Genomic DNA, 25028 nt, shown 5'->3' with positions numbered 1-25028 from the left:
GGAAACTGGAAGGGATCGCATAGTGTGTCGCCGACGTCACAGACGTGTGGGCCGACTGTGTTGGGAAAATTGCGGGGTCGGATGCTCAGGGAGACAGTTTTGGTTCTGGGTGAGATCTAGGCGGGACAGCGTGGAGGGGTCGGAGTCACGGAGCCCGGGCTGAAGAAACTCTTTTGTTTGGCGGCATCCTACACGCCATGCGGGTCGTGACGAGGTACGCTGCGCTGCACAGTTTCTTCTTGTGCACGGGCGATCTCAGATCTAAATCCTGCTGCAGAACACTATACCGGAAAAGCAAATTACGGCAAAGAAAAGTAATGCAACCTGATCGGAAGAAAGTCAGAAACCAGGGTACTTCGTGTCCTGTTTCCGGCAAAATTGAGTTCTTTTTTTGCGAGTAAAAAAAAATGGCACGTTGTTAAATCAGATTTTTTCGACAATGCCTACTTCGATGTTGAGGTTGGCTAAATCAGCATCATGTCTCATGGTATGGAAAAAAACTTAAAATCTTGCCTTTCCGTTTGGTGTCGAGAAATCAAACCACATTTCAATTGGTTATTCGTTTGAGCTCTACATCAATAAAAATAGCAGTGAGCTCACATAACTCGGTCGAATTGTTTGGTGTTGACTGTCAGTTCCTCATTTTGCCATGAAAAAAAGTTTTTTCAACACCGGAATGTTAGCGTTGACTAAAGAATTTGATTTAATTAAAGTTTTCTATTAAGGTCACCTTTTGGTGAACTTTCAAAAAGACCACTTTTATGATTTTCACACTATATGATAGCAACTCTAGTAATTCTAGCAAGGCTATCTGGTGTCAACTACTCCATCCGTCTCATGTTAAGTGACCTAAATTTGTCTAAATATGGACGTATCTATATATATTAAAATACGTCTAGATACATATAATAGAAAGTCATTTAATATGGAACGGAAAGAATACAATTTTCTTTAAATAGACACTCGTTGAGCCTCCGAAGCAGAGAGATACTACTCGTAGAATCAGCGACAAATTTTCCTTAAGTGGCTAACACGAGGTTTCTCAATCCGTGAGAAGCGTATGGTGGAAGTATTCTCCCCTCAAGCAACCCCCAAATACAAAAAGTCTTTGTGTCTCCAATGCACCTAACAATGTTACGTATTAGTATTGTACACGGAAGAGGTATACAATCGCTATGTATCAACTGATGTTGGACGAGGCCTCATTTTGGATATTCATGCCAATTTTTTTTACTGCTAAATGCAATCTTGCACAACGTACAGCACACAATATTTTGGCTGGAATGCAATTAGGTATACCTATACCCGTACACAACCCAGTTTTGCCGACACGGTGTGATTTAGACTGAAAGTGAACATACGCTTCTGTCACGTGCTCAGTATGCTCTTTTGCGTTCAATTTTATCGGGAGAAACAGCTCAGAAGGCTCAGTGAGTTGTTAGGATCTGATGAGTACTTCTTTGGAAAGACGTGGTTGTTGCACTTGTGCGTAATCCACCCGTAGAAAAATCAGATGGGCAAGAACGAACGACGTGAAGTAATTAATTAACCAGGCAAAACCGCAAAACATCGTAGTACTCCAGTTTATACAACGGGTGCGCATCTGAACGGAACAAACCAAACAAACCAAAACCACCGTAACCAGCAGAGCTACACGAGGAATCAAAACAAGTACTAGTTGTACTACACACGAAGCAGCTAGCTAATTAATCACGTACAGTACGTAGCACTAGTGTGAATCAGCTAGGCGCGCTTGCACTTGAGGTCCTTCATGCAGGAGAGGTGCAGCTCGGCCACCTTGACGACCTTGGCGACGCCGCGGCTCGGGCAGCTCCGCCCGGGCACGCAGCGGATCTCCGCCTCCTGCTCCACCACGCAGAAGCACTTGGGGTTCTCCACCATGGCGCAGCACCTCGGCCCGAACCCGCGCCGCAGGCAGTTGATGAAGTACTTGCTCTGCGTCGCGCAGCTCTCCGCCGGGTACGCCGTCGCCGTCGTCGCCGCGAGCGCGGTCCAGAGCGCAAGCACGGCGAGCGCGGCGGCGAGCTTCGTGGATGACGACGCCATGGATGTGTGCGTCTGGCTATTTCTCGCTAGCTTGGGGTCGATCTAGATCGAATTTAGTGGCGTACTAGTAGTCTACAGACAGCGGTCGGCTGTCCCTTTTACAGGCGCTCCGAGCTAGCGCTAGCGGCACAGCGGCAGCGTATCATGTGACCCGTGTTGCGACCATTGTCGTTTTCCTTTTTCGCTGGCACGTGAAGGCCCGACGCCCGTTTATAAATTGAGAAAAGAACAATATATAGAGTAAATATTTAGAAGGATCTGAGAGAAGTTGAATTACATTCTCAAATAGTATTTGCAAAATCCACACACATATGGTAAACATGTTTAACAGCTTGATTTAGTACAACGTACAAATATCTGAGTTTTTTTTTTGAGCGAATACAAATATCTGAGTAAATGGGCCAAGGGTCGAAGGCCCAAATCCTAATTAATTTCAGAAAAAACATCAAAAGTCCATGTATAAGTTTTTTTTTCTTTTTGAGAGGAAGTCCATGTATAAGTGTGTTGAGGGGAGTGAAACAGTCTCCTTTGGAGAGGTGGGAGACCAAAGTATAAGGAATGTTTCTCTAGAAAAAAAAATATAAGAAATGTTGGTTTTCTCTTCATTAGCAAAGGGAATAGAAGAAATTACCACTCACGCTCCGCCTCCTCCACCACCCGCCTCGCATAAATCGAGTTTGAGTCGGTTCAGGTGCAGTCCAGACTCATTATTATCTCCTTACGGTTTGAAGAGTTTTGCCATTCATGGTAATTGGCTGTTAGTTATACGTAGCTGATCAAACCACATGTGGCTATTGAGACGACCCCATACCCTCGAAACCAACAGATCAAGTCATAGCCACCATGCACCACCAGAGCCCACGGTCCAATGTCGCTTCGCACGCGACTCTTCGCTTTGCTTCATCAGCATCGGGTTTTTCTAGGGAGAGAGGCGGAAGGTTGATGTGTGACAGTACCCGCAAAAAAAAGGTGGTGTGTGACGGCATCATCACAATCACATTCCCTTTTGAGGGTAAAGCATATCCGGTGCTCCAGATCCATCACAACTGCATCCTCTTGCCCATCATCGTAATACTACTCCCCGTTGTACATAGAAGCAAAGCTCGTGGTATTAACCATCCTCGTCGCCCATGAGGAAGAAGATGATCTCATGATCCTACTCCTCGATCACCTTCGTTGTCGTTGGGGAGCGGCTTCCTAAGACGGAGGCACGCATGTTAGCGCCGTGGAGACCGGAGACACGAGGTGTAGCGCACCACGCGACCACCGCAAACAGCAAGGAGCAACAGGGGCATGGGCATGCACCGACTGCGACGATGGCGTCTGGTCGCACTCATGGTCATCCACCTCCATGACAATAGTGATCACCGAGTGTGTGTGGGTTTGGGAGAAGCAAATCACAGTCACTTCCTCTTGTTTCATTTGTGTTTCGATTCGGTGAATCGACGATGGTGTTATTGGGCAGATTAGCGATGCGTGGCATTTCATCTTCTTTTCGTGAAGGAGCGGGTTTAAAGATGAGATAACGAAGAATGTTTTGGTCCGATATATAGGCCGGTATGAGTGCGGGCGTGTTTTTCTTCTTTACTTTTCTTTTTCCTGCTTGGAAGCGTGGACTGAGTGGGCGGATGAATTTGAGCCCTTGATGTAGAGATAGGACACGCTAATTAAAGACACATGTACCGTGCAATAAACGAAACGACGATGCGGGGTAACATAATAATAACCAATAAAAACAACATAGTTTACGCACGGATAATACAGCTAGCGCACACTCAAACGGAACACACCAACCAACCAACCCCCATAGCACACAGAGACACAAGACAAAAAACAAGTAGCATGCCGATGGCTAGTAGTAGTATCAGGCATGCTTGCACTTGAGGTTCTTCATGCAGGAGAGTTTCATCTCGGCCAACTTGACGGCCTTGGCGACGCCGCTGCCGGAGCACGCGCTGAACCTCCGCCCGGGCACGCAGTGGATCTCCGCCTCGGCCTCCAGCATGCAGAAGCACTTGGGGTCCTCCACCACGCCCTTGCAGCAGTTCTCGCCGTACCCCAGCCGCAGGCAGTTGACGAAGTAGCTGCTCTGCGTCTCGCAGCTCTCCTTGGGCGGCCGGTACGGCGCCGGCTGCTGCCCGTACGCCGCAGCCGTCGCCGCGCAGACGGCCAGGACCGCGAGCGCCGCGACGAGCTTTAACGAAGCCATGGATCGATTTCTGTTTCTAGATCAAGCTAGCTTATTGGTGGAGTGGAGTGTACTGGACTAGACAGCAGTCAGCTAGCAGACGACGGGATCGATGGTCCTAGCACACTCTAGCTTTCCGTGTTTTATAGACGCTAGTTAAGCTTAGATGGGAGCGCTTGGCCGGGGGCAGGGGTAACGTGGAGTGCAGGAGACCCCCGCGATCGAGATTAGCGAACAGCGGACCCATGTTACGGGGAGACCCTTGTCATGTTCCTTCTGTTTCCTTGATTTGTTAATTATTGGAGATGTCGGATCGGGATCGAACCAAGCCCCCACCGTGTCATCAACTCATCATCGCTTATGCCACTACTACTTGCTGCCTTGCTGGTTAGTACAGTATGATGCAATGCATATCCATGCATGTGCTTTGCAATCCTTGCACGCATGTGACCGTCCACGCAAGGACACAAAAAAGGTGCATGTGATTGTTTGGTACTTGCTGGTTATGATGCATATCCATGCATGTGCTTTGGTAGCTCACGCAAATTATCGGAGTATTAATCTTAATTAGTTAACCACGGTTGGGTGTAGATCTAACCAAGGGATCCAATCAGCTAGATGCATGCATGTCAAAAGCATGGTGGACAAGGCAAATTTCCTTTCCACGGACAGATTAATTTTGAGCGCTTGGCTCGGTGAAAACCCACCAATCGATATTTGTTTTATTAACGAAACAGAGATCGAACGTGGGAGAACACACCTGTGTTCGAGTAATCGAGTTGAAAAAGGAGTACGCCAGTATGAGGGGGTCAAGGACACAAGACATCTAGACTTGGCCGTGGGCTAGCTCTATTATTTATTTATTTAATTAATTAATTGATTTTGGGCCTCGATTATATGGGGTCTATGGATGGGTTGATGGCAAACACCATGTGGCTATGCCACGGTCTCGAAGTCATCTATGTTTTCGGAGAAAAGCTGCGAGAGACCAAACCTGTATAAATTTAATTGAATGTTTTGAAGAGAGTGACACGAGCCGCGATCACCCCAATAGATGAGAATCTTTAAGATCACTTAGAACATTGTCAACCACCTGATATTGACTAGCCTTGTCGACGGGTCAGGTAGAAAATGAATCTGTTAGTAAACTCTTTCGGAGACGTGTTTTTGCAAACTAACAGGTTGAACGGTAAAAGGTAAAAAGTGCTACCATATCGCATCACAATACATAACAATGGATTGTTCAACCTATAGTCATGCTGCAGTAATGTCTTTCATTTCTTTCAGTAATGATTAGACAGTAATAACATGCTTCCTCCGTCCAACAGAGAATGTCTCAACTTAACTAAATTTGAATGCATGCATATACTAAGTCATGTTACATACATACAAATTTTGACAAACTTGAGACATCTTTTATTGGACGGAGGGAGTATTGTACTTGTATGAATTACATGAATATCTTTTGAAACAAAGGAATCATTGTTTGAAATGTATTAAAAATAATTCATGAATGATGGTCTTCAACTGGGCTGGCTGTCAATACACTAGACGTCTAGATATATGTTTGATCTTTTTTGTTGGCTTATTTTTATATTCCGAATCTATGATCAGTGATTTGTATAACTTATAAAAATTTGCAATTAAAATGTTGTGTGCGTCGATTAATGTAGAGACTGGGAAGAATGAGATGAAATTTTACTCGCACCACGAGCAAAGGAAAACAATATTTTTTTTAGGGGCAGGAAAACAAATCTCATGAACAGTAGAAGCTAATCCGAAAAGCCTATAGCAGTGGCAAAGCCCATTACTAGTTGGCAATTGGCATACGGCCCATGTCAGCCGAACGATTTTGCCGTCCAATACACCAATTATACGATCCAAGCGGGAGTTCGGCGGCGACGGCTCGTGTCTCCAGGTTTCCCGCCGCAAACTTCATCCGCAAACAAAATAGAGCTCCCTGGATCATGTTCATAGACAGATTTCGAGTGACCAATCACCGTCGGCCGTTGCCATCCGATTCATTCAAGACAACAGAACAACCCCGACCTATGCACCGGGTCTATCCAATGCGCAAGCCCGAGCACCCTACCCCGTTTCTTCGCGGTGGACGTGGCGGGTTCTTAGCCATAACTCCCACTCCCTTTTGATCTCCCTGGTGAAGACCCAGTCCATACACCACCAACCCCGTCACCCAATGGTCTCAAAGAAAGAAGAAGGAAACATGACCCAACTGGCCAACTGCCCCAGCCTTCCTACACCGAGCGCAGGCGGGGATCAAACGCGCACCTCCATTTCCTCCCTCTCCCCTGTAGCCCCGTCCACGCCGTCTTCCCTCCGGCCGGCGCGATGACGCCGCCGGCCACCGTAAGCCCAGGCCCAGTGGGCCCGGCGCTGGTTCACCCGGCTCGCGTGCGGGTGCTCCACCCGGGCCAGCCCACTGCCGGCGCGAGGCCCGGCCCGGTGGTGTACTGGATGCTGCGGGACCAGCGGCTCGTCGATAACTGGGCCCTCCTCCACGCGGCGAGCCTCGCCGCCGCCGCGGCTGCCCCGCTCGCCATCGCGTTCTCGCTGTTCCCGAAGCCGTTCCTCCTCTCCGCGCGCCGCCGCCAGCTCGGGTTCCTCCTACGTGGCCTCCGCCGGCTTGCTGCCGACGCCGCCGCCCGCCGCCTTCCCTTCTTCCTCCTCATCGGTACGCTCTTCTTTCTTCGATCACAGACTGACATATGGGCCCCGTGGTCTTATAGGAGGGGAAATCATTTCCCGGCCAAGGAATAAAATAGTAGTACTCCGCTTGACAGGTGGGCCCACGGAGATCCCGGGGCTAGTGCATCGGCTCGGGGCGTCGGCGCTGATCGCCGACTTCTCGCCGCTGCGGCCAGTCCGGGAGGCACTGGACGCAGTGGTCGGGGAGTTGCGCCGTGACGATGCCGGTGTGGCCGTTCACCAGGTAACTTTTGTACCGCAATTCATTTTCAACGGAATCCCCGGACGGTGAGGGATTTGTGGCATTGGGCATCTGCACGCAGGTGGACGCACACAACGTGGTGCCGGTGTGGGCGGCGTCTGGGAAGCTGGAGTACTCTGCCAAGACCTTCAGAAGCAAGGTGAGCAAGGTGTTGGACGGGTACCTGGTTGATTTCCCCGGTTTGCCAGAGGTGGTGCCATGGGACGGGGAGCTGCCGGAAGACATTGACTGGGATGTGCTCATCGACAGGGTTTGCAGGTGTTGAAAATCGTGCGATGGATTTATATAATTGTGTTGTGAGCCATGAAGTGTGGAGTTGGTTACAAGTGGTAACTGACTGTTAGATGTTTAACAGAGAGGCAGAGAACGTGCCGGAGATCGACTGGTGTGAGCCGGGAGAGGCGGCAGCGCTGGAGACACTTTTGGGGAGCAAGGATGGGTTCCTGACCACGAGGATAAAGAACTATGACATGGACCGCAATCATCCTACAAAGCCGAAGGCTTTGTCTGGTCTCTCGCCATACCTGCATTTCGGACATATTTCAGCACAGAGATGTGCTCTTGAGGCAAAGAAGTGCCGCCATCTTAGTCCGAAGGTGCCATTGTTTACTTAGTTAAGTTTGTGAATTAAGATCCTGACGCAACGGAATAACATATTAAATGGCAGAATATTATTCTTGTATATAGCTACCAAACTTCAAAAGTTCAAATCGAATTGTCTGTGCTGAAGTTACATTCATCTTGTTATCTGACAGTGAAAGACTAATGACTGATCTGTATGAAAACATCAAATGTTTGGAAACAGTCAGTTGATGCTTTCTTGGAGGAGCTGATAATAAGGAGGGAACTAGCTGACAACTTCTGCTATTACCAGCCTCACTATGATTCGCTAGCTGGTGCTTGGGAGTGGGCTAGGAAGACACTGAAAGATCATGCCGGCGATAAAAGAGAGCATATTTACACGTCAGTCCTCCTTCATAATTTGTATTTGCGCCTTACAAGTGCATATTTCTGGTTGCCATTACTAGGGCACAAGGCTCCTTCTATTGTTGCTTGCTAACTAGAAATTATGTTTTCTTGCAGGAGGGAGCAACTTGAAAATGCAAAAACAGCTGATCCTGTATGTTCTAGAAAATGTATTGTACTCTGCTGCACATACTAAAGTCATTCTTACCTCACCTGCAAATTGAGTTGCATTTTTTGGGACCTTTATCAGCTCTGGAATGCATCACAACTGGAGATGGTGCACCATGGGAAAATGCATGGATTCATGCGGTAAAATAAACTATACCTACTTCATATACCATAGTTTTTACACGTTGTATTTGATATTTTGTCATTTTGATTTCATGCGCAAAATTGAACAAACAATAATTTGACACATTGGTCCTCTGAACTGCAGATGGGTCTTCGTACTTTTTTGTTTTTTTTGAATTATAATGAATATGTTTACAGTGCCATTGAATACGGATTCCTCTTTTCCTGACTGCATGTCCTGTCATTCATGACCTTAGGAAATAGATGAAACATGTGGTAATTCTGTATGATTTAGTTTAGTTTTCTATCTCTGATCATAAATTTTGTCTACTTCAGCACAAATGACATGTAGAGAATTTATTTTGCACTCTTTTAATTAATATCCAGGTTCTAAGTATATTTTGGGCAAGTGGAAATTAATAAATTGATTGTGAAAATCTTCTATATCTAAGTAGGGGAAACCCACTACTTGATTTCTCTAAACATGCAAGTATGCCACATCATCACACCATTAATTTCTTCACACATTTATTTAGTGGGAAACTCATATTTTTTGCACATGCATGCATGTTACTTTCCATCAAGTTATTTCCATCAAGTGAAGAATGTATAATCTATCATACAATTACATTATATGTTTTCAATGGATACTCTTTTATTGCTACTTTTTACTCATGTATGTTAACTAAGAATTTCCTTAAACAACGTGGGCTCACGTATGTTAACTAAAAATTTCCGCGACAACGTGCGAGGCATCATCTAGTTCGTAATATGTTTGGTACTAAGCTTTTGCTAGACGTTTTTCTCCTTGACACAGCAAAAGGTAGTTCTATTTTTATTTGGGATCTGAAAAACTGCTTTTCCAAATCTTTTGCTTACGTCTGCACTTAAAGTTCTTTGTAAAGTATATTTCCCTGCCCTGACATGGTAGTTTTCTGCAGAATGTATTGGGCCAAAAAGTTTTCTTTGGGGCTAGAAAGACTTCCATATCCTTGCTTCTGCAGTTACGTTCTTTGTAAAATATATTTCTCTGCCCTCAGATGATAGTTTTCTGCAGAATGTATTGGGCCAAAAAGATTCTAGAATGGACTAGTGGACCTGACGAAGCACTTTCGATAGCAATATATTTAAATGACAAGGTAATTTTTACATGCACGTTTGACACACAATGTAGAGTTGGATTGCATTTTGGCTAATAACCCTAATACGTCGAACATAATCAGGAAGATATTGAACTTGCAGAATTTCTATGTAACGTTATATGACTACAGTTCTCGTGAGAATGCATTCTAACCATCAGCTGCAAGCACCTGCATTTGATGAGTGTGTTTTATTATTTATTACGAGGCAACATAAATTCTATTTACTAGATTATCTACTATACTTTTAGCTACCATTTTTTACAATGGGAGAAGCTTTGAAATGGTTGGTGCTATGTATATGGTTGTCTTGCCTCACTTTGGTAATACCTATCAAAAACAATACCTTTGTAGATTGTTTTGGTTATGTAATAGTTGTCCATGAGCAGTCTACGTTTAAATGTTTTTCAACAAAATCTTACAGATTAATCTCTTGCAGTATCAGATAGATGGCAGGGACCCCAATGGCTATGCAGGTTGCATGTGGTCCATATGTGGCCTCCATGACCAGGTTTGTGTGCTCCGCTCATTTCACAGGACTAACCTTATGAATGCCACAATCAGAAACTTGCTAGTATTCTTATGCTATTACTAATTTTTAAGGGTTGGAAGGAGCGTCCGGTATTTGGGAAGATACGCTACATGAACTATGCAGGTTGCAAGAGAAAATTCGATGTCGATGCTTACATTTCTTATGTAAAAAGATTGGTTGCTCAATCCAAGAAGAGGAAAAGTGAGGAACCTCTAAATTCAGCAAGCAAGCATGCAAAAGTCTGAGTACATGTCCTCAGCTACTTACAACAGTTGGCCGTAGAGTTTGAATCTGGTCTAGAATAGTTTTATGACATTTTTTGTCCTTTTGCTGTCAACATCTGAGCACTTTACTTTGGAGCATTGTGTTAGCTAGAGAAAGCTTATATAGGTTTAAACTTCACATCAGTTACAGCAGCTGGTACTCTTGTAATCTCTGATGATTGATAAATTTGGCGAAATAGCATTTATTAAAATTGGTTGCATTCAATCCAAGTAAACGTGTTGATCTGTAGCATTATACATTCTTTTTGAATGCGTTCTGTATTTGCTAAATTCATTACTGAGTACTGTTTAATAAAAGCTGAAATGCCAGAACCACCTTAATACAAATGGAAAAGTTACCCAAAAAATGAAGTGGATTTTGTTTTAACCAAGCCAAGTCGGAAATTTTGTGGACAAGCTATTGGAGTTTGTCCGTATGTGATTAAAAAAAAGTAATGTAAATGTAATGAAATTATACCGCTATTACAAATTGGATGGGTGAAACATGATCTATTGGGTTGAGGGTAAGAGAAAAAGGTAACTTTGACCGCCGCATGCTGGGGAGATTTAGGCTTTGTATGATTCATGTGCTTGTCTTTTTTGCTAAAGCCGCCGAACCGGTTCCAACCATGACCACCACCACGGCCATGGAAGGATCAGCCACAATCACATGTAGAACAATGTCAAAAACTAATGTTACATCCACATCACCGCGTTCAGGGCCTCAACGATGGGCCCGGCCTGTTGCCTAGGAGAGGCACTGCGCATGCGACGCGCGGCCACTCACCGGAGCAGAGATGGGTTATATCCATACCCCTTGTGGGTGGCAGTAGCCATGACCATAGTGGTTTTCCGGTCACTGACATGTGGACCAAGACCCACCCTCCAGTGATTGCAAAGTCCACCTCCGTTCCATCAGAGCAGTTTGCCACACCGTCCTATCCTTCAACCGGATCCGCCCTCCGTCGCACAACGACGGTCGTCCGGTCGACGGCGCACCACCACGTCGATCCCTCAGTCGTCGGTGCAGCAGGACGACGCCTCAATGGCCGATCACACCCCGATCAGGCCCGGATCCGGGAGGCGCCGCTGCCTCCACTCTCACACCGTGCAAAGCTGATGGAAAGGCATCATGTGCCATGGTGTCATCCCTGCTGGATTCCTTACATGAGGCAGTGGAACTCCTAGGATGCTCTACCGACCTGGATCTCGGCCTGGCCGATGTGGATTCTCACTACACCACGGTACAGAATCTACGACAGACAAAGAAGTGTCGGTATTGTTCAAAGCCTTGAGCGTTGGTATTGTTCAAAAAGCCTTAGTGTTACACCGGAAATGAGCACTGCTCATCATCATCGGTCTGATGGTCAAACTGAAAGTGTTAATCAATGCCTAGAATCCTATCTCATTTGTAGAACCAAAGAAAGGATGTCAATGGCTATCACTTTCTAAGTTTTTTTTATAGGATCACTTGCTACGTTTTGGTATAATTCTAGTCACCATACTTCTGTCGGAACATCTCCATTTCAGGCTCTTTTTGGATATTCCCCTCGTCAACTAAATGAGCTCAGTATACGCGGAGATATTAATGCTGATGAAGGACAGCAATGGAAGACTGAGCAAACCATTCTAGCCAGAACTAAACAAAATCTAACTGAATCTAAGAACAAAATCAAGCACTTTGCTAATCTGAACAGGTCTGAGATGTCTTCTATTATATGGTACTCCCTCCGCATAAATTTCTATCGTTGTTTTAGTTCAAATTTGAGCTAGAACCATGACAAGAATTTAGGATCTGAGGTACATCTCAAGATGCAACCGTACATACAGACTGCTCTAAGCTTAAGACATTCTCTGAAACTTGTTTCTAAGCTCCTTACATTCTTGCCAGGTTTGGGATAGCGCTTACAAATTACTGCTGCCTGAAGAAAAACATGCCATCCAACTGAAGCAACATTGTGGCTCTCATGCTATTCCAAATCCTCAATTACCTCTACTGGACAGAGAAGGCAGAGTTTTAACTACACTGAAGGATGATTCCGAGGAACAATGCTCCCGTGGTTCAATGGCTTATCAAATACTCTTATATTAATCTAATGTTGATGATGTGGATGTTTAGAAACAATGCTTCAGTGGTTCTTCCTAAAAAAAAATGCTTCAGTGGTTTAGGATGTTTATAATTTTAAAGAAATTCATACAAAATAATTAAGCTACTCATCATAAGGGAGACAAGTTTAACAATTTATGGATTATGGTCCAAAGTTTGAGGCCTTCTTTGGGTAGCAGAATTTTCATCGTGCAGAAATGCAGATGCACAATGATTTAACCATCTGACATTTTTCCTATACGGGTTATCTTCAAAAGAAAACATAGTACATGCCGCACTTTCCTATCATCACTTTGTTAACGAGGGTAGAACCGGAGAAGCAAGAGGTACCAAGGTTCATTTTTTTAAAACAATTTTCTTGGATTGGAACATAATCTCAACAAAACCGAAAGCAAAGATCACATGTACACGCAATTGAACTTATTTATTTCCACCATCAGCATCTCATAAAAGAACAGCACCAGGGTTCCTGAAAACTGTAGCCATTCTGTTTCGATGAGGAACTCAGCGGTAGTCAGTGTATCTCCTTGGAGGACTGTATGCACCACTTCCTAGACGGTAGGATCCACTTGGAGGCGGAGGAAGGTAAGTGTATGCGTATCCACCCTGCACAAGGATAAAACTAACTCAGAGACGGTCCAGGTGACCACGGAACTTCAGAAAGATGACGAGTGAAGGTTCTCAAAAGCCCTACGAAATACTCTTTCCATCCTAAATATGAATTGCAGTGGGATCCAACCAGTCAAATGCTCAAACTTCCAAAATTTCGGCACGGAAAAAAGTCAATAGGTTTAATTGGAAAGTAATTTCACAAATATGCATTGAACTGTTTTTCTAGTATGTACTGTTAAAACCCATGTATAAAGCCCATGCAAAGTGGACTCTTGGCATGGACAAGGCAGGTACCGGAAGGGTTAATCAAATCCCTCCTTGGTTGCCATAGAATCCGATTGGTCAAACATGAAAACATTGGGTCTCGAGATTAACCATATGAAAAGATATCATTAGGTTTATTCTGGAAACACGTCATAATCAATATATATACTCCCTCTATTTCACTGTATCTGTCCTCAACCTCGAGATATTCTGTTTCAAAATAACTGTCCATCAAGGAACTCAAGAGTCCCTCCATCCGCGGATAAGTGTAATTTTACCTTTGTCCTAAGTCAAAGTTTTTAAAGTTTGACCAACTAGTAGGAAAAAACAGCAACCACCCGCCAAAAAAAGAGAGGAAAAACCAGCAACATTTATGACACCAAATTATTATCAATAGATCCGTCTTCAAATACAGTTTCATAATATACCACTTCGATATCATATATGTTGCTACTATTTCCTATAAGGTTGGTCAAATTTAAAAGGTTTGACTTAAAACATATCTAGAAGTACTCTTATTTGTGGACGGAGGGAGCATACCCTTATCAAAATGCTTCGGAAATGGTTGAATGGTTAATTAATAGGGGTATGCATAGTCATTTAATTTTTTTTAGAATTTGGTGCATGCATGATGTGTTGAGGCCAGATAAATTTGATATAGCAGTATTTATGTATGTTACTACTCAGTGTTTTAAAAGGCAGCCTGCCTTCCATGATTCACCCCTAACCGCAAGCCGTTCCCCAGGGATTTAGGAGGCCAAATGGAGAGCGAAGGCCAGAAGTGCCAGCACTGCATCGACAAGGGCTCCCCTAGCTTGATTATTTACCAGATCGATAGAGCTCACGCTCTACCCCAACTTTGCCTCAAGTCTTTTCTATCACCAGATCCGTTGAGCTTCCTTCACCCTCGAGCTGGACCTGGTTTCGGTTGATTCAAGTCTCTGACAAGCTCTCTCTGCCAGATTAGGAGGTGGTAAAAGAAGAGAGGCAGTGGCGGACGGGTTATTGAGGCATGACTGCCAGAAGAGGAGGCGCTGCAGGAGGAGAGGCAGCCAAAGAAGTCGGAGGAACAGACACAATGACACTACACTGTTATGGAGGGATTGGTTGCGAGATGGCGCCTTCATCTCCTCCGGCCGCGCGATAGCGTCTTCTCCTCCGGCCGCACGACGGCATCATCACCTCCGACCATGCAGATCTGAAGCCCAACTCGTGTCCGTCTCGGATCTAAAGCAAGCCCTTCCAAATTCGCTCACTGATCAGCATGATTATTTCACTATTAATTGTTCATTTTCAGAAGCTAAGCTCCCACTTTGTGTTTAATTGAGTCCTTAATTAATGTTTAATACATGATTAACTCTTAAATGAGCATATTTACATGCTTAGTGCAATTATTGCAGATCTGTGCGTCTAGGCACAAATTCTACATCTTGGAGGGAGGAAAATAGAAGAAGTGCAGCTAAATCATCAACTACAAGTCCCTGAAGGATCTTCTTGGGCAGATTTGAAGCAACTAGAAGGACTATTCTGCAAAAGGCCAAAAAGTTCAACCACTCCATGCTTTAGCTAAAAGGAACCTGCCTGCCTCTGTGAGGGGAAAGGAACCAGAGAAAAAGGAGAGGAGAAGAGAGGAAGAAGAGAAGAGAAGAGAAGAAACCATGGAGGGAGATGGAATTCCCTGTTCTTGAAGATGAAGCCCTGAAGATCACCTTCTCCCCTGTCTTCTTCCTTGTTTCCCTTGCTCAGAAATCTGGTGAAAAGTCCAAGCTCTTCCCTGCCTATTTCCTTGCTTCCCTTGCTGTGTGTAATCTGAATTCGAAACCCTAGCTGAAATCTCTCCTTCTTCTAGTAAAACAGTGCTTAGATCTGTGGTTGTTGTGCTAAATTCTGTGTTAATCGTTGCTCTAGTTCATGTAATTGTCGTTGAATTCAGCAAAAGTGCAGTAAAGTGTTCAAGTTTTAGTTTGTTGTTGCTGTCATGTTTGGATTTCAGTAATTCCCCTCTGATGTGATCTCTTCCCTGTCTAAAACCCTTGCTTCTTACCCTGTCTTGTCAATTTGCTTGCTGTAGTTCATAGTGTTACTAAAGTTTGTGTTATTCCTGCAGTTTTATAAACCAAAAACAACCAAAATTAGTAGATCCAGTAGCTTTTAATCTTTATTTCAGTTCTGAAAATTACAAGACCTGAACCCTGCGAGTCTAGCTTTGAGAATCTGTTGAAATTCAGAACTCACTCCCTGTGGAGAACCAACAAAAACCTCTATATTTGCACTGATCACTCACCATTTGCCCATCTTCAAAATTCTCTGACCGCTGCCGTTGCTGCTTTATTTTTAGACGCTGCTGTTGCTGCCTTTAAGGCACTGATTGATGATTGACTGTCTGTGTGTTGGTTGATTTTACGTGCATTCATTGATTGAAGTTGAGGGCCTGTTAGAGACAGCTCCACTTCACAGCTTCACTAGTGAAGTAGATGAAGTTGTCCCAAATACCTCAAACTCCATATCTTAGGTGAAGTGAAGTAGCACAACCCTCTAGTTCATTTTAGTGGAGTCAAGAAAGAGATGCTTCACCTGCTTCACTTCACCTAAAGTTGGGTTAATTTACCCACCAATGCCACTCATTAACCCCGAAACGTTATCTTGTCACCCGAATAGAACCTCTGGTTCACTCCTCTTCCTTGTACCCGCGTAACTTCTTCTCTTCCTCTTGTCTCCCCATGGCGGCGCATCCAGCCGTAGGCGAGGCTGTGCTGCTCCTCCAGTGAGGCCGCGCTCCTCCAACTCGTTTCCCCGTCAACCTCCACCAAGCCGCGGCCAGTTCTTCAGATTTCGCTGCCGCTAGTTCTCTAGATTTTTCCGCCGCCGCAGGGATTCGTTCGCCAGTTCTCTGATTCGCCGTCCTGTGCCATTCCCTTGTCTGCTATTCTCTGCTACTCCCTGATTTGGCCGCCGACGTGATTGTCTCTGCAGGATCTTGCGGCATCTGAAGGAGCACCATCCGCCTCGATCTGTCACTCGGTCAACTGCGCCTGGAACCAGAAAGAGGATCATCCGCCTCGATCGGCCACTCAGTCTATCAGTTCGTGAACAATTATGTTAATCACACTAGCTCACAACGACGTCTACCACTTCGTAATCACACTAGCACACACACGAGCTGATCGATCCATGGAAAGAAAAAGAAAAAATCAGCAAAAAGGGAAATGGAAGTCTGGAGCTGCTTTGTTGTCCCAAACGCATTTACCAGGTGGAGTAGAGCTGAGGTGAAGTGGAGTTTGGAGATGAAGTGAAGTTTAGGTGGAGTGAAGCCCTCCCAAACAGGCCCTGACTATGCATATGTGCTTCTCAGGCTTCAGGCCGGGCTGGGCTCGGGCTTAAGAATTAAGAAAATCCGGGATTGGGCTTTGGATTCGGTGCTCCGGCTTTTACAAGCCCGGCCCGAGAAATGCCCAGGTATAGATGTTACTATAAGAAAACCTAGTCAAAGTTTTGCAGGAGACTCTGCAAAGTCAACAGTGAGCTATGTTTAAAGATATAGTGATTCAATGGACTGGCACAGGCTTTGCAATTTCTAGATTGGTCAGACCCAGAAAACACATGACTTATCTGATTTTCAAAAGGAAATGTTCTTTTAGGGTGCAACTGCCTTTTAATCATGGCGTCAGGAATTCAGGATGAGTACATATTTTGGAAGTTGTATCGGTTTAATTTCTGACGAGTGCAGCATCTTTTATAAGCAACCAACCATACATGGTAGAAGTTAGAACTGAAGCAGCATGGCGCACTTACGGAATATGTGTAACTGTATATTAACTTTAACTAATCAATTTCAAAGTGAACACATGTACTAAATGAAGAAGTCATTGTGGTTAACAAGTGAGACATGCATACAAACCTGGTATTGAGGATTGCTTGTGTAAATAGAATAGGTTGGTTGCAGAGCTCCTATTTCTGCCAAAAGAAAAGCAACAAGAGAAAAAAAATATGATGGAACAAATTTTGCCAATCTCAAACATCAAGTAACAGAATATCAACAAGTGGTGATAAGAATATAGCTGAGTTCAAACAAAATCAATTTAATGGTACTGAGAAAATGTATCCTACTTGAATCTTATAAATTGTCAAATTCAGAGCTCAAGAGTAAAGACTCACCAACCAACTTATAAATATTCAATCGAATGCCAGTAATATATTGTTGCTTTAACTAATGCTACGTAATAATCAGTATAGTACTAAAGGAACAGATTTTGCTTTAAGGGTTTTCTTTTATGAGCGGCTGAAATCATCCTAAACCCTATAGTCACACAATCACAGTTCCACGGAGGAACGGAGCAATAGATGTAGAAAAGTTCCAATCAAGCTACTGGGTTTATTGTCTGTTCCATTCTCTTAATACACTTCATTAGTTATGCTGCAACAGTCAGTTAAATATTAGAAGTGCATCCCCCTCTTCAGCACATCTCCTTGTCTTCTGCCATATTAGCCTGCACATGCATAAAAGTATGGCCAACTCCAAGCAGAACATCCATCAGGCATAAGTTGTGGTTACTGAGGAACCAGGCTGCGATGGGTACAATAGGGCATGGGCAGAGGCAGGCAGGCAGCACCAGTATGATAGGCCGAGGTGGCATGCAGCCTGTGGGTGGAGTGCAGAGCCACCGTGCTAGCCTTTTCAGCTCTGGAGAGATACAAGTCAAGTCTGTGTAGAGCTCCAGAGCCAACACTAGACCCTAGAGCAATCCAGACTCCTTCCCTCCCTCCAAGGCTGTACTAGGGTTATCCTGAGCTGCATGTGTTTAATGGACTCTTGGGTGTATCCTATTGCCCAAGTCTTGGGAATTAAAGTATCCAAACTTGCTTGCTAATTCTCCAAGACAAATCAGAGACATATGAGAAATTATCAGTGTCACTGTATCCTGACATGCATACATATAACAACAGTATGGCGCATTGTTGAAGTAGCGTTACATCACAGATGGCCGAGGTGAGCCAGGGGGGTTCAACATTCTTGTTGTTGTCTAAGAGAGACAGATAATTTTAAGAGGTAGAGGTTTTCATCGGGCCACTGGGGATTTGTTCCACTGAAAAACGTCTGACTAAACTAGTTTCGGCGGTTTAAGGTTGTAAAGTGCCCAGTTTTGCAATGAGACGGTGATTTCTGGGATCAGGCAATAGTCTAGCATTGTAAAATGGGCTTAAAAAAATACAACTTTCAGGTATACTCACTCCGATCCATAAGAAGTGTTGCCCACTTAGTACAAAATTTGTACTCCCTCCGTTTTTCGATATAGGGCGCGTTTTTTTATCTTTTTCCAAAATGTAAGGCATGCGCCGGCCGCCCACCCGCCCGCGCGATCTGCGTGCGCGCGCCGCCACTCGTACACGCGCTGGCTAACTGAAAATTAGTCCAGGCTGTTGCATGCGCGCATGCAGCTAATCACACGGAGGCAGTTAAGCATCAGAGAGAAGCCAGCTTTCTCCATAACTCACCAGGTCAACAGGGCAGTTTCCATCCGCGAGACGGTGCGTGCGCTCCTGAGATCGATCGTTACGTCCGTGTTAATATTCGTGCTAAATAATATACGCCCTATAAAAAGAAACAGAGGGAGTACTACAAAATGGGCAACACTCTTTATGGATCGGAGGGAGTACTTAAATGTAGGTCTCAACTTAACTATAGTGACCATTATGTGCAGTTATTACAGATAATAAAAATATTCACATGTACATGGAATAAACAATTTTCAAGACGGTACCTCTAGCATGAGGAACGCTATCAATATGACAGAAAGTGGATGGCGCAGATCTGAAAACCATGGAAAACCCCTAATCAGTTACATGATCTGTAAAGATCGAATCAGTACCCAACAAAAGGCAAGTTTAAAAGGAAAATAAACCTCGGCTGATCATACACGTAGGTGATTTGAACATGATTTGCAGGAATACGATTTGCAGGAGGGATGTATCCAGCATGAGGTTCCTAAAAAAATGACAAAAGTACAATGTATACATGAAACATATGTGCCGTATAATTATGAGAATAAGAATACCAAGATCAAGAATTTGCTTGCATTACCAAGTCACGGGAATTTGGTTTAGATCTGGAAGATGCACCCGCAGCAGGGTAAGATTGGTAGCTAGTTGCATATCGAGCTCCTGCAGAAAGCTTCATATTTCCAGCAGATTTTCCTCCATATGCAGCTCTAGAAGAACCACCATGACGCGTTCTGTTGGATGATCTTGTTGGAACATCTCCTGCATGTTTACATGAATAAGAAATTGTTTTGATTAACAAAATAAAACCAAAATTGTCAAGAGGGAACATACGATTCTTCCGTGCTTTCTTCGATGGTCTTTCATTTACAGAGGTACTTTCGTTCTTTCCAGATTTCTTTTTGCCCTTATAACGGCTGGATGTTTGTGCTACTTCTGCATCAACTTGTGAGACCAGCTTGTCCACGTCACGCTTCAGCAATTTATTTGAACTCTTTACCACAACCTCCTTTTTCTGGTCCTTTTTCTTTATAGAACTGTTAGCGTCTTCAGAAGTTGCACCACTATTGACCTTCAACCCACCTTTGGCACTGTCGTCCAGTTTTAAACGACGTGGTCGAGCAAGACTGGCAGCCAACTAGGTAAAGAAAGAGAACAAACATGCAGCAAGTTAGCAAAAATTACACGAACAGTTTGAAAATCGCATCCAACACAAGCAGTACTTAGGTCTCAAGATACCTTAACCTCACCACCCTCACCACCAATCTTGGCACTGTTTATTCCTTCCACACAAGCTAATGCACTCATTCTGGATGAGAATTCAACAAAAGAAATTTTCTTTCTCGATTTCTTTACAAGTCGAACTTCATGTATCTCCCCATATGCTTCACAACATTCTTCGATTTTGCTCTTATCCCAAGAAAGAGGAACATGTTCGAGGTATACTGTTTTAATCTACAGACAAAGTAACAGTAAATTATGAAACAATAACACCTGGGATAAAATAACTTCAGGTACGAAGTACTAAAAGACTGATAAAGAAATGTGGTTTGCTCAAAGATAGATCTGCATACAAAACATAGTACTGAACTTGGTTCTGGGATGTTGCCTTCTAAATCTGAAAATGGTTTAATTAGTTCCGTAATACCTATAACTGGCACAACACTGGGCTACCAGAGATCGGAACAGATACGACCAGAGATATGGACACGAGACCAAAGGCATTCCAGAGCTTCAATGGTACTAGACCTGGATCATTGAAGTTGGCAACCTGACTCCATGCGCACAATGACTCCCTACCACCACCAACGACAATCCGATCACTGGAACCAGAGACACCTGGATAACCTAATTTTTTAAATTGGCAAAAACGAACTCCGGTATACAAATCCCTTGAATCTGAGTGAGGCATTCCTGCAAGGTTTTCAGTGTGATACAAGACCAAGCAGGACGGATTTAAGGAACAGGAAAGAGGAGGCAGCAGGACCAAAGTGGATTTCCTTCCATGAAAGGTAGGAGAATAGGCGAATTGGGCTGGTTGCTGAATGCTAGTTACCAGGCTATGGGTGTTGGATGTTGCATGGCAGTATGACGTGAAGGGAGATGATGTATGCATTAGATTGTAACATACGATGAGTATATGGCTAAGATAGCTGGAAAAAATTCAGTCAATGAACTGAAAATGTTGGGGTTCCTTCCACGTCATGGACAACACAATTCTACACTTCTATGCCTTCAACCTGTGTTCTTGATGAGTGGTGTACTCTGTACAGCACTACAACGAAGTAGATGTACCAAAAGTCCTGGTTACTCTGACAAAAAATAAATGAGGTCCAAGCAAGAGAATACAAGTCCTGAAGTTGAAGTTTGAGTATAAAGAAAACTAGAAAAGTTAAACCTTCCAAATTTGCTGGCCTAGTTGGTTGTGGATAATGTTTGGCTTTGATGTTCAGTCTCCAAACATATTCAACCAATATTTTTGTTCAATTCTAAAAGTTTGACTAAACAGACCTAGCTAACTCATGGATAAGGAATTGCATGTCAGGAACTGTTTTGAACTCACAGCATCATTCAAATGATGGGTTCATTACCTGGTTCAAATAACTCTTAGAAGCCAAAGTGATAAAATAGAACAATAAATCAACTCAACTTTAGGAAAGACATCTTACTATCTCAGAACATATTCAACTGGCAATGTCTGCTTTACCTTCATTGCAAGCTCCTCACTGGATTCTGTAGGGGTTCGAGCAGAAAAATTTGCACTTCTATCAATGTCTATAAATGCATCTCGTTGCTTTAATAACTGCTGAAATGCAGCTTCGGTTTTGTCAAGTGCAGAAAATTTGAGAAAAGCAAACCCTCTGTTTCGTCCTCCAGTATCAGGATCATCAGGCAAACTCATCTCAAGTTCTTCAACTCCAATACTTTTCAAGGTATTTAGCACCTGAAAAGAGAGTTGGAAAAGTAAAGTAAATGAAGCTGAATTTTGCATCATGAGAGAGACAGTTTAAGGATGGTGGAGTTATGTTCCTATCTTATGTGGTTATACCAACACAGCCAAGACAAATAAGAATGAATAGCGATGTATTGAACCACTGTTTGAATAGAGGATTACTTTCTTCCATCCTTAAATGTTAGATGAATAAATTGTACAACATACAAACTATTTCACATAAAACTTAAGTAGGCCAATGATATCTTGTCCCCCTCAATCAATGATTTCATCGAACTGACACCTGCATAATGTAGCTCAGCACCATCATTCACAAAAACACCATCAAAGTGGAATCGAGGACCTAGGAACTGATGTTCCATTCTGTAATGACAGACAAAGCAACAAGATCTAAGAGCAAAGCAATGGTGGAGAGGAAAAAACAGCAATGGGGAGCTGCGGCACTACCCAGCTGGGCAGGGGACCCTGGGCAAGCTTTAGCTCCGCATTTTACCTGCCTGCCACCGCCACCTTGCTGCTCTAGGGTTTGAGGGGATTGGGGGAAGGGGGGGGGGGAGAGCAGGCTGAAGTAACCTTTGGCCAGAATGGCAGACGAGTTGGCAATCAGCGCGGTTAAGCATTCGCCGTGGCAGGGAAACCAACAACCGTGAAACTGCCAGGGGGTGGCAGGTGAACGGTTCCATTTCAATACTTGAGAGGGGTGTTTTGCCTGGTACTGTAGTTTAGGGTGTTTTCTGGACTTTGCTAACAATGTTTTTTTTTGGGGGGGGGGGGGGGGGGGAGGATAGACTTACTTCTTTGTGAATTATGAAAATTACACCACAAATTGAAGTGTTTTGATTTGTTCTTAGGTTTAGATCATAGTCCTATTATGTTAACAAAATCAGTAACATTTCACTTACAGCATAAGGGCGTTAAACAAAAAGCCATTTATGCACAAATAAAGAATACATCTTTTTTAATTCCAAGATCTTTAGAATAGACAAGTAGCCTCAATAAGTACTTGCTAATCTGGGAATATTCTCATTTTCAACATATAGTTCTAACTATAGCACTGTTGAAATAGGTAATCAGTAATCACCATATAGATATATAAAATATTATGATATCCATATATTTTCTAAAGAACAGGTAAAGCTTGCTATATTTTACCTTATCTTTTGTCCAGCTCTTGCAGATGTTTCCCAGGTAAAGGGTATTATTACCTTGAGCAGCTGATACAGTTACCGTTTTTCCTTTTACCTGAGAAAAAGTGTTCAAAGAGAATAATGATCATTATTCAATAAACTAGACGTATTCAAAGAAAAATTATTTGAAGGACAGAAAGGTTCATTGCATCAAAACCTCAACTCCCTCCTTAAATTCAGCAACAGCCTTCTTTGCAGCTTCAGTGTTCATATAACGAACGAAAGCAATGCAGTTGCCCTTTTTTCTTGCTGAGTGCTTAATTATTTTAATAGATTCAATCTCCCCAAACTGAGAGAAGACCACTGTAATGTCTTCCTCAGCACAATCCTTAGGCAATCCACCAACAAATAGTTCAAGGTCTTTAGCATTCTCCACTGAAACTGGACCCAGCGCTGGCAATGAGGGGTCAAGTTCAACAGTCCGCACATCACCATTGACACTTAATTGGCCAGCAATGCCATCCTTATCCTTAGTACCTTCATCCCCAGATTCTTCGTGTTCTTCTCCCGGTATTTCATTCATGTCTGGGGTATATATATGTGGGGAAAAGGTGACTACTTTGTGATCATTGACTAGTTGGACATACAGTATAGGGCACGAGAAACATGATTATTGCATGGAAATCGAATTTCCAAAAACAAATATCCAACAGGAAATAGTCACATGTGATGCTCAGCATGAAATGTTACATAAAAAAGGTTAATATTTATAGATTATAGTTAAGTTATAAAAATGTAACAGTACCAGGAAGTAAAAAGGGTGCTCGTTGCTGTTTTTTCCTCACAAATAAATTTTAATATTGATACTAATAGATGAACAAACTACAATAAACAATCCAACTATGAGTGAACATGGTTTCATTCAGATAGCCCTCAGCATCTATTGGTAACCTTACTTTATGTAAGAAACCAACAAATTGGGCATAGGTGAATCAGCAAGTTGCCAGTTTTACGGTGTAGGTCCATTTTGACTGATAAGTTCTCGCCAATAAACAAGCAAAGATATGAAACCTAATGATGAAGACTACACTAACTCTCAATCTTGCATGCATTATTAATTGATATACATATGTTGATTCTCCACCCCATAGCCCCTCAACCTTCCACCTCCGGCAGAGGCCATACCATGTAACGCAAGTCTAGTCCAAACAAAAATATTACCGTCACAAAGTCATCACTTATCATTGAACTCCATACCAGACAAGCCAACTTACCGTCTGTTGTGGCGCCATCACCCGAGAGATTTGCAGTGTCGTTTTCCATCGCATCCTCTTTAACAGCCTCCTCTGGCTTCTCTACCACCGCAGGCTCCATACATGTATCTTCATCACCGCCTTCCTTCAAAACAATCGGCGTACCTTTCTCCTCGTCGCCACCAATCTTAATTCCAGCCTTCTCCGACTCAACCCCAGCCGAATCGTCTCCAAGCCCCACCACCTCCTCCCCATTACCCTGGTCTTCGTCTGCGCCCTCCTCATTACCATCGCCTTCGTCGGAGCCCGCCGCTTCCTCAGGGTCCTCCTCCGCCTCCTCTGGATCATCCACGTCGGGGTCCTGCTCCTCTGGCTCCACTTCGTCGGGATCCTCCTGATCGGACTCCAACCCGTTGGCCTCCTCAGGCTCCACCTCCATCGCTTCACCCTCGTCCCTAACCCTAACACCAGCCTCCGCCGTCTTCCCAGGGGTCACCCCCTGCACCGGGGAGCATTCTGAGGCGGCGGCCGCGGGCGCACGGCGCTTCCTGGCTCGAGGCATGAGGAAGCGAGGGTTTGCGTAGGTTTTGTTGTTGTGGTTCGACGGCGAGGGGAGAATTTGCCGATGGTCCGACGAAGGAAAAGAGACATGTGGTGGTTCGATTCGATCGGCTCGAGCCTTCACGCTCCCGGTGGAACCCGACGGGTTCGTGTACAGCTCTACCGTATATGTAACTGACGATCCGACACTTGACCGTTACCCGTATCCGTACCGTGGTCGGTTATGAAATTTTAACATACC

At 44.0% G+C, this 25028-nt stretch overlaps 4 protein-coding genes across 10 annotated transcripts; 1 reads left to right on the top strand and 3 right to left on the bottom strand.

Moving 5' to 3' along the window:
- Positions 1–1519: 1519 nt before the first annotated feature.
- Positions 1520–2201, bottom strand: LOC100834511. The gene has a single exon (XM_003571660.4). It carries the CDS (start codon positions 2065–2067, stop codon positions 1744–1746), a length of 324 nt encoding a protein of 107 aa, XP_003571708.1. The 5' UTR covers positions 2068–2201; the 3' UTR covers positions 1520–1743.
- Positions 2202–3755: 1554 nt separating this feature from the next.
- LOC100838811 lies at positions 3756–4389 on the bottom strand. Its single transcript, XM_003573761.4, has one exon. The coding sequence runs from the start codon at positions 4274–4276 to the stop codon at positions 3932–3934; it is 345 nt and encodes a 114-aa protein (XP_003573809.1). The 5' UTR covers positions 4277–4389; the 3' UTR covers positions 3756–3931.
- Positions 4390–6423: 2034 nt separating this feature from the next.
- LOC100838499 (deoxyribodipyrimidine photo-lyase) lies at positions 6424–10645 on the top strand. 4 transcript variants are annotated; one of them, XR_731477.3, is made up of 10 exons: positions 6424–6947; positions 7057–7205; positions 7285–7481; positions 7579–7819; positions 8029–8186; positions 8307–8359; positions 8440–8498; positions 9422–9619; positions 10059–10130; positions 10223–10404. XR_731477.3 is itself a non-coding variant. In XM_003573760.4 (10 exons), the coding sequence occupies exons 1-10, from the start codon at positions 6605–6607 to the stop codon at positions 10394–10396; spliced, it is 1512 nt and encodes a 503-aa protein (XP_003573808.1). In that variant the 5' UTR covers positions 6442–6604; the 3' UTR covers positions 10397–10645. The 4 variants fall into 4 exon arrangements, 1 of the variants encoding a protein (XP_003573808.1); XR_731476.3 differs by having other exon boundaries at positions 6429–6947; positions 8307–8343; XR_002965269.1 differs by having other exon boundaries at positions 6430–6947; positions 9538–9619; positions 10223–10294.
- Positions 10646–12688: 2043 nt separating this feature from the next.
- On the bottom strand, positions 12689–24932 carry LOC104583620 (nucleolin). Of its 4 annotated transcripts, XR_001407069.2 has the most exons (12): positions 24248–24932; positions 23191–23558; positions 22999–23088; positions 21601–21837; positions 20133–20348; positions 19728–20031; positions 19477–19655; positions 19313–19380; positions 19157–19206; positions 18891–18935; positions 17296–17351; positions 13074–13127 (listed from the first exon to the last, which is right to left on the bottom strand). XR_001407069.2 is itself a non-coding variant. In XM_010236345.3 (11 exons), exons 1-11 carry the CDS (start codon positions 24786–24788, stop codon positions 13026–13028), a joined length of 2226 nt encoding a protein of 741 aa, XP_010234647.1. In that variant the 5' UTR covers positions 24789–24932; the 3' UTR covers positions 12689–13025. The 4 variants fall into 4 exon arrangements, 3 of the variants coding, with proteins under 3 accessions (XP_010234647.1, XP_014756677.1, XP_014756678.1); XM_010236345.3 differs by lacking the exon at positions 18891–18935 and having other exon boundaries at positions 12689–13127; positions 19298–19380; XM_014901191.2 differs by lacking the exon at positions 18891–18935 and having other exon boundaries at positions 12689–13127.
- Positions 24933–25028: the final 96 nt, after the last annotated feature.

This window comes from Brachypodium distachyon, chromosome 3 (genome assembly GCF_000005505.3).
Source record: "Brachypodium distachyon strain Bd21 chromosome 3, Brachypodium_distachyon_v3.0, whole genome shotgun sequence".
In the NCBI taxonomy this organism is placed as follows: Eukaryota; Viridiplantae; Streptophyta; class Magnoliopsida; order Poales; family Poaceae; genus Brachypodium; species Brachypodium distachyon.
Note: the sequence above shows the minus strand (reverse complement) of the source record. Positions and strands in the feature narration are given on the sequence as shown.

Bases quoted from the DNA above. Each gene is read 5' to 3' on its own strand.
- LOC100834511 (XM_003571660.4), bottom strand. From the start codon at position 2,067: ATGGCGTCGTCATCCACGAAGCTCGCCGCCGCGCTCGCCGTGCTTGCG.
- LOC100838811 (XM_003573761.4), bottom strand. From the start codon at position 4,276: ATGGCTTCGTTAAAGCTCGTCGCGGCGCTCGCGGTCCTGGCCGTCTGC.
- LOC100838499 (XM_003573760.4), top strand. From the start codon at position 6,605: ATGACGCCGCCGGCCACCGTAAGCCCAGGCCCAGTGGGCCCGGCGCTG. The intron at 7,482-7,578 runs GTGTTGAAAATC...GATGTTTAACAG, and splicing joins CTCATCGACAGGGTTTGCAG to AGAGGCAGAGAACGTGCCGG. The intron at 8,187-8,306 runs GTCAGTCCTCCT...GTTTTCTTGCAG, and splicing joins AAAAGAGAGCATATTTACAC to GAGGGAGCAACTTGAAAATG.
- LOC104583620 (XM_010236345.3), bottom strand. From the start codon at position 24,788: ATGCCTCGAGCCAGGAAGCGCCGTGCGCCCGCGGCCGCCGCCTCAGAA. The intron at 23,089-23,190 runs GTTTTGATGCAA...ACTTTTTCTCAG, and splicing joins AATTTAAGGAGGGAGTTGAG to GTAAAAGGAAAAACGGTAAC. The intron at 19,656-19,727 runs GTATGTTCCCTC...GTAAACATGCAG, and splicing joins GAAGAAAGCACGGAAGAATC to GAGATGTTCCAACAAGATCA.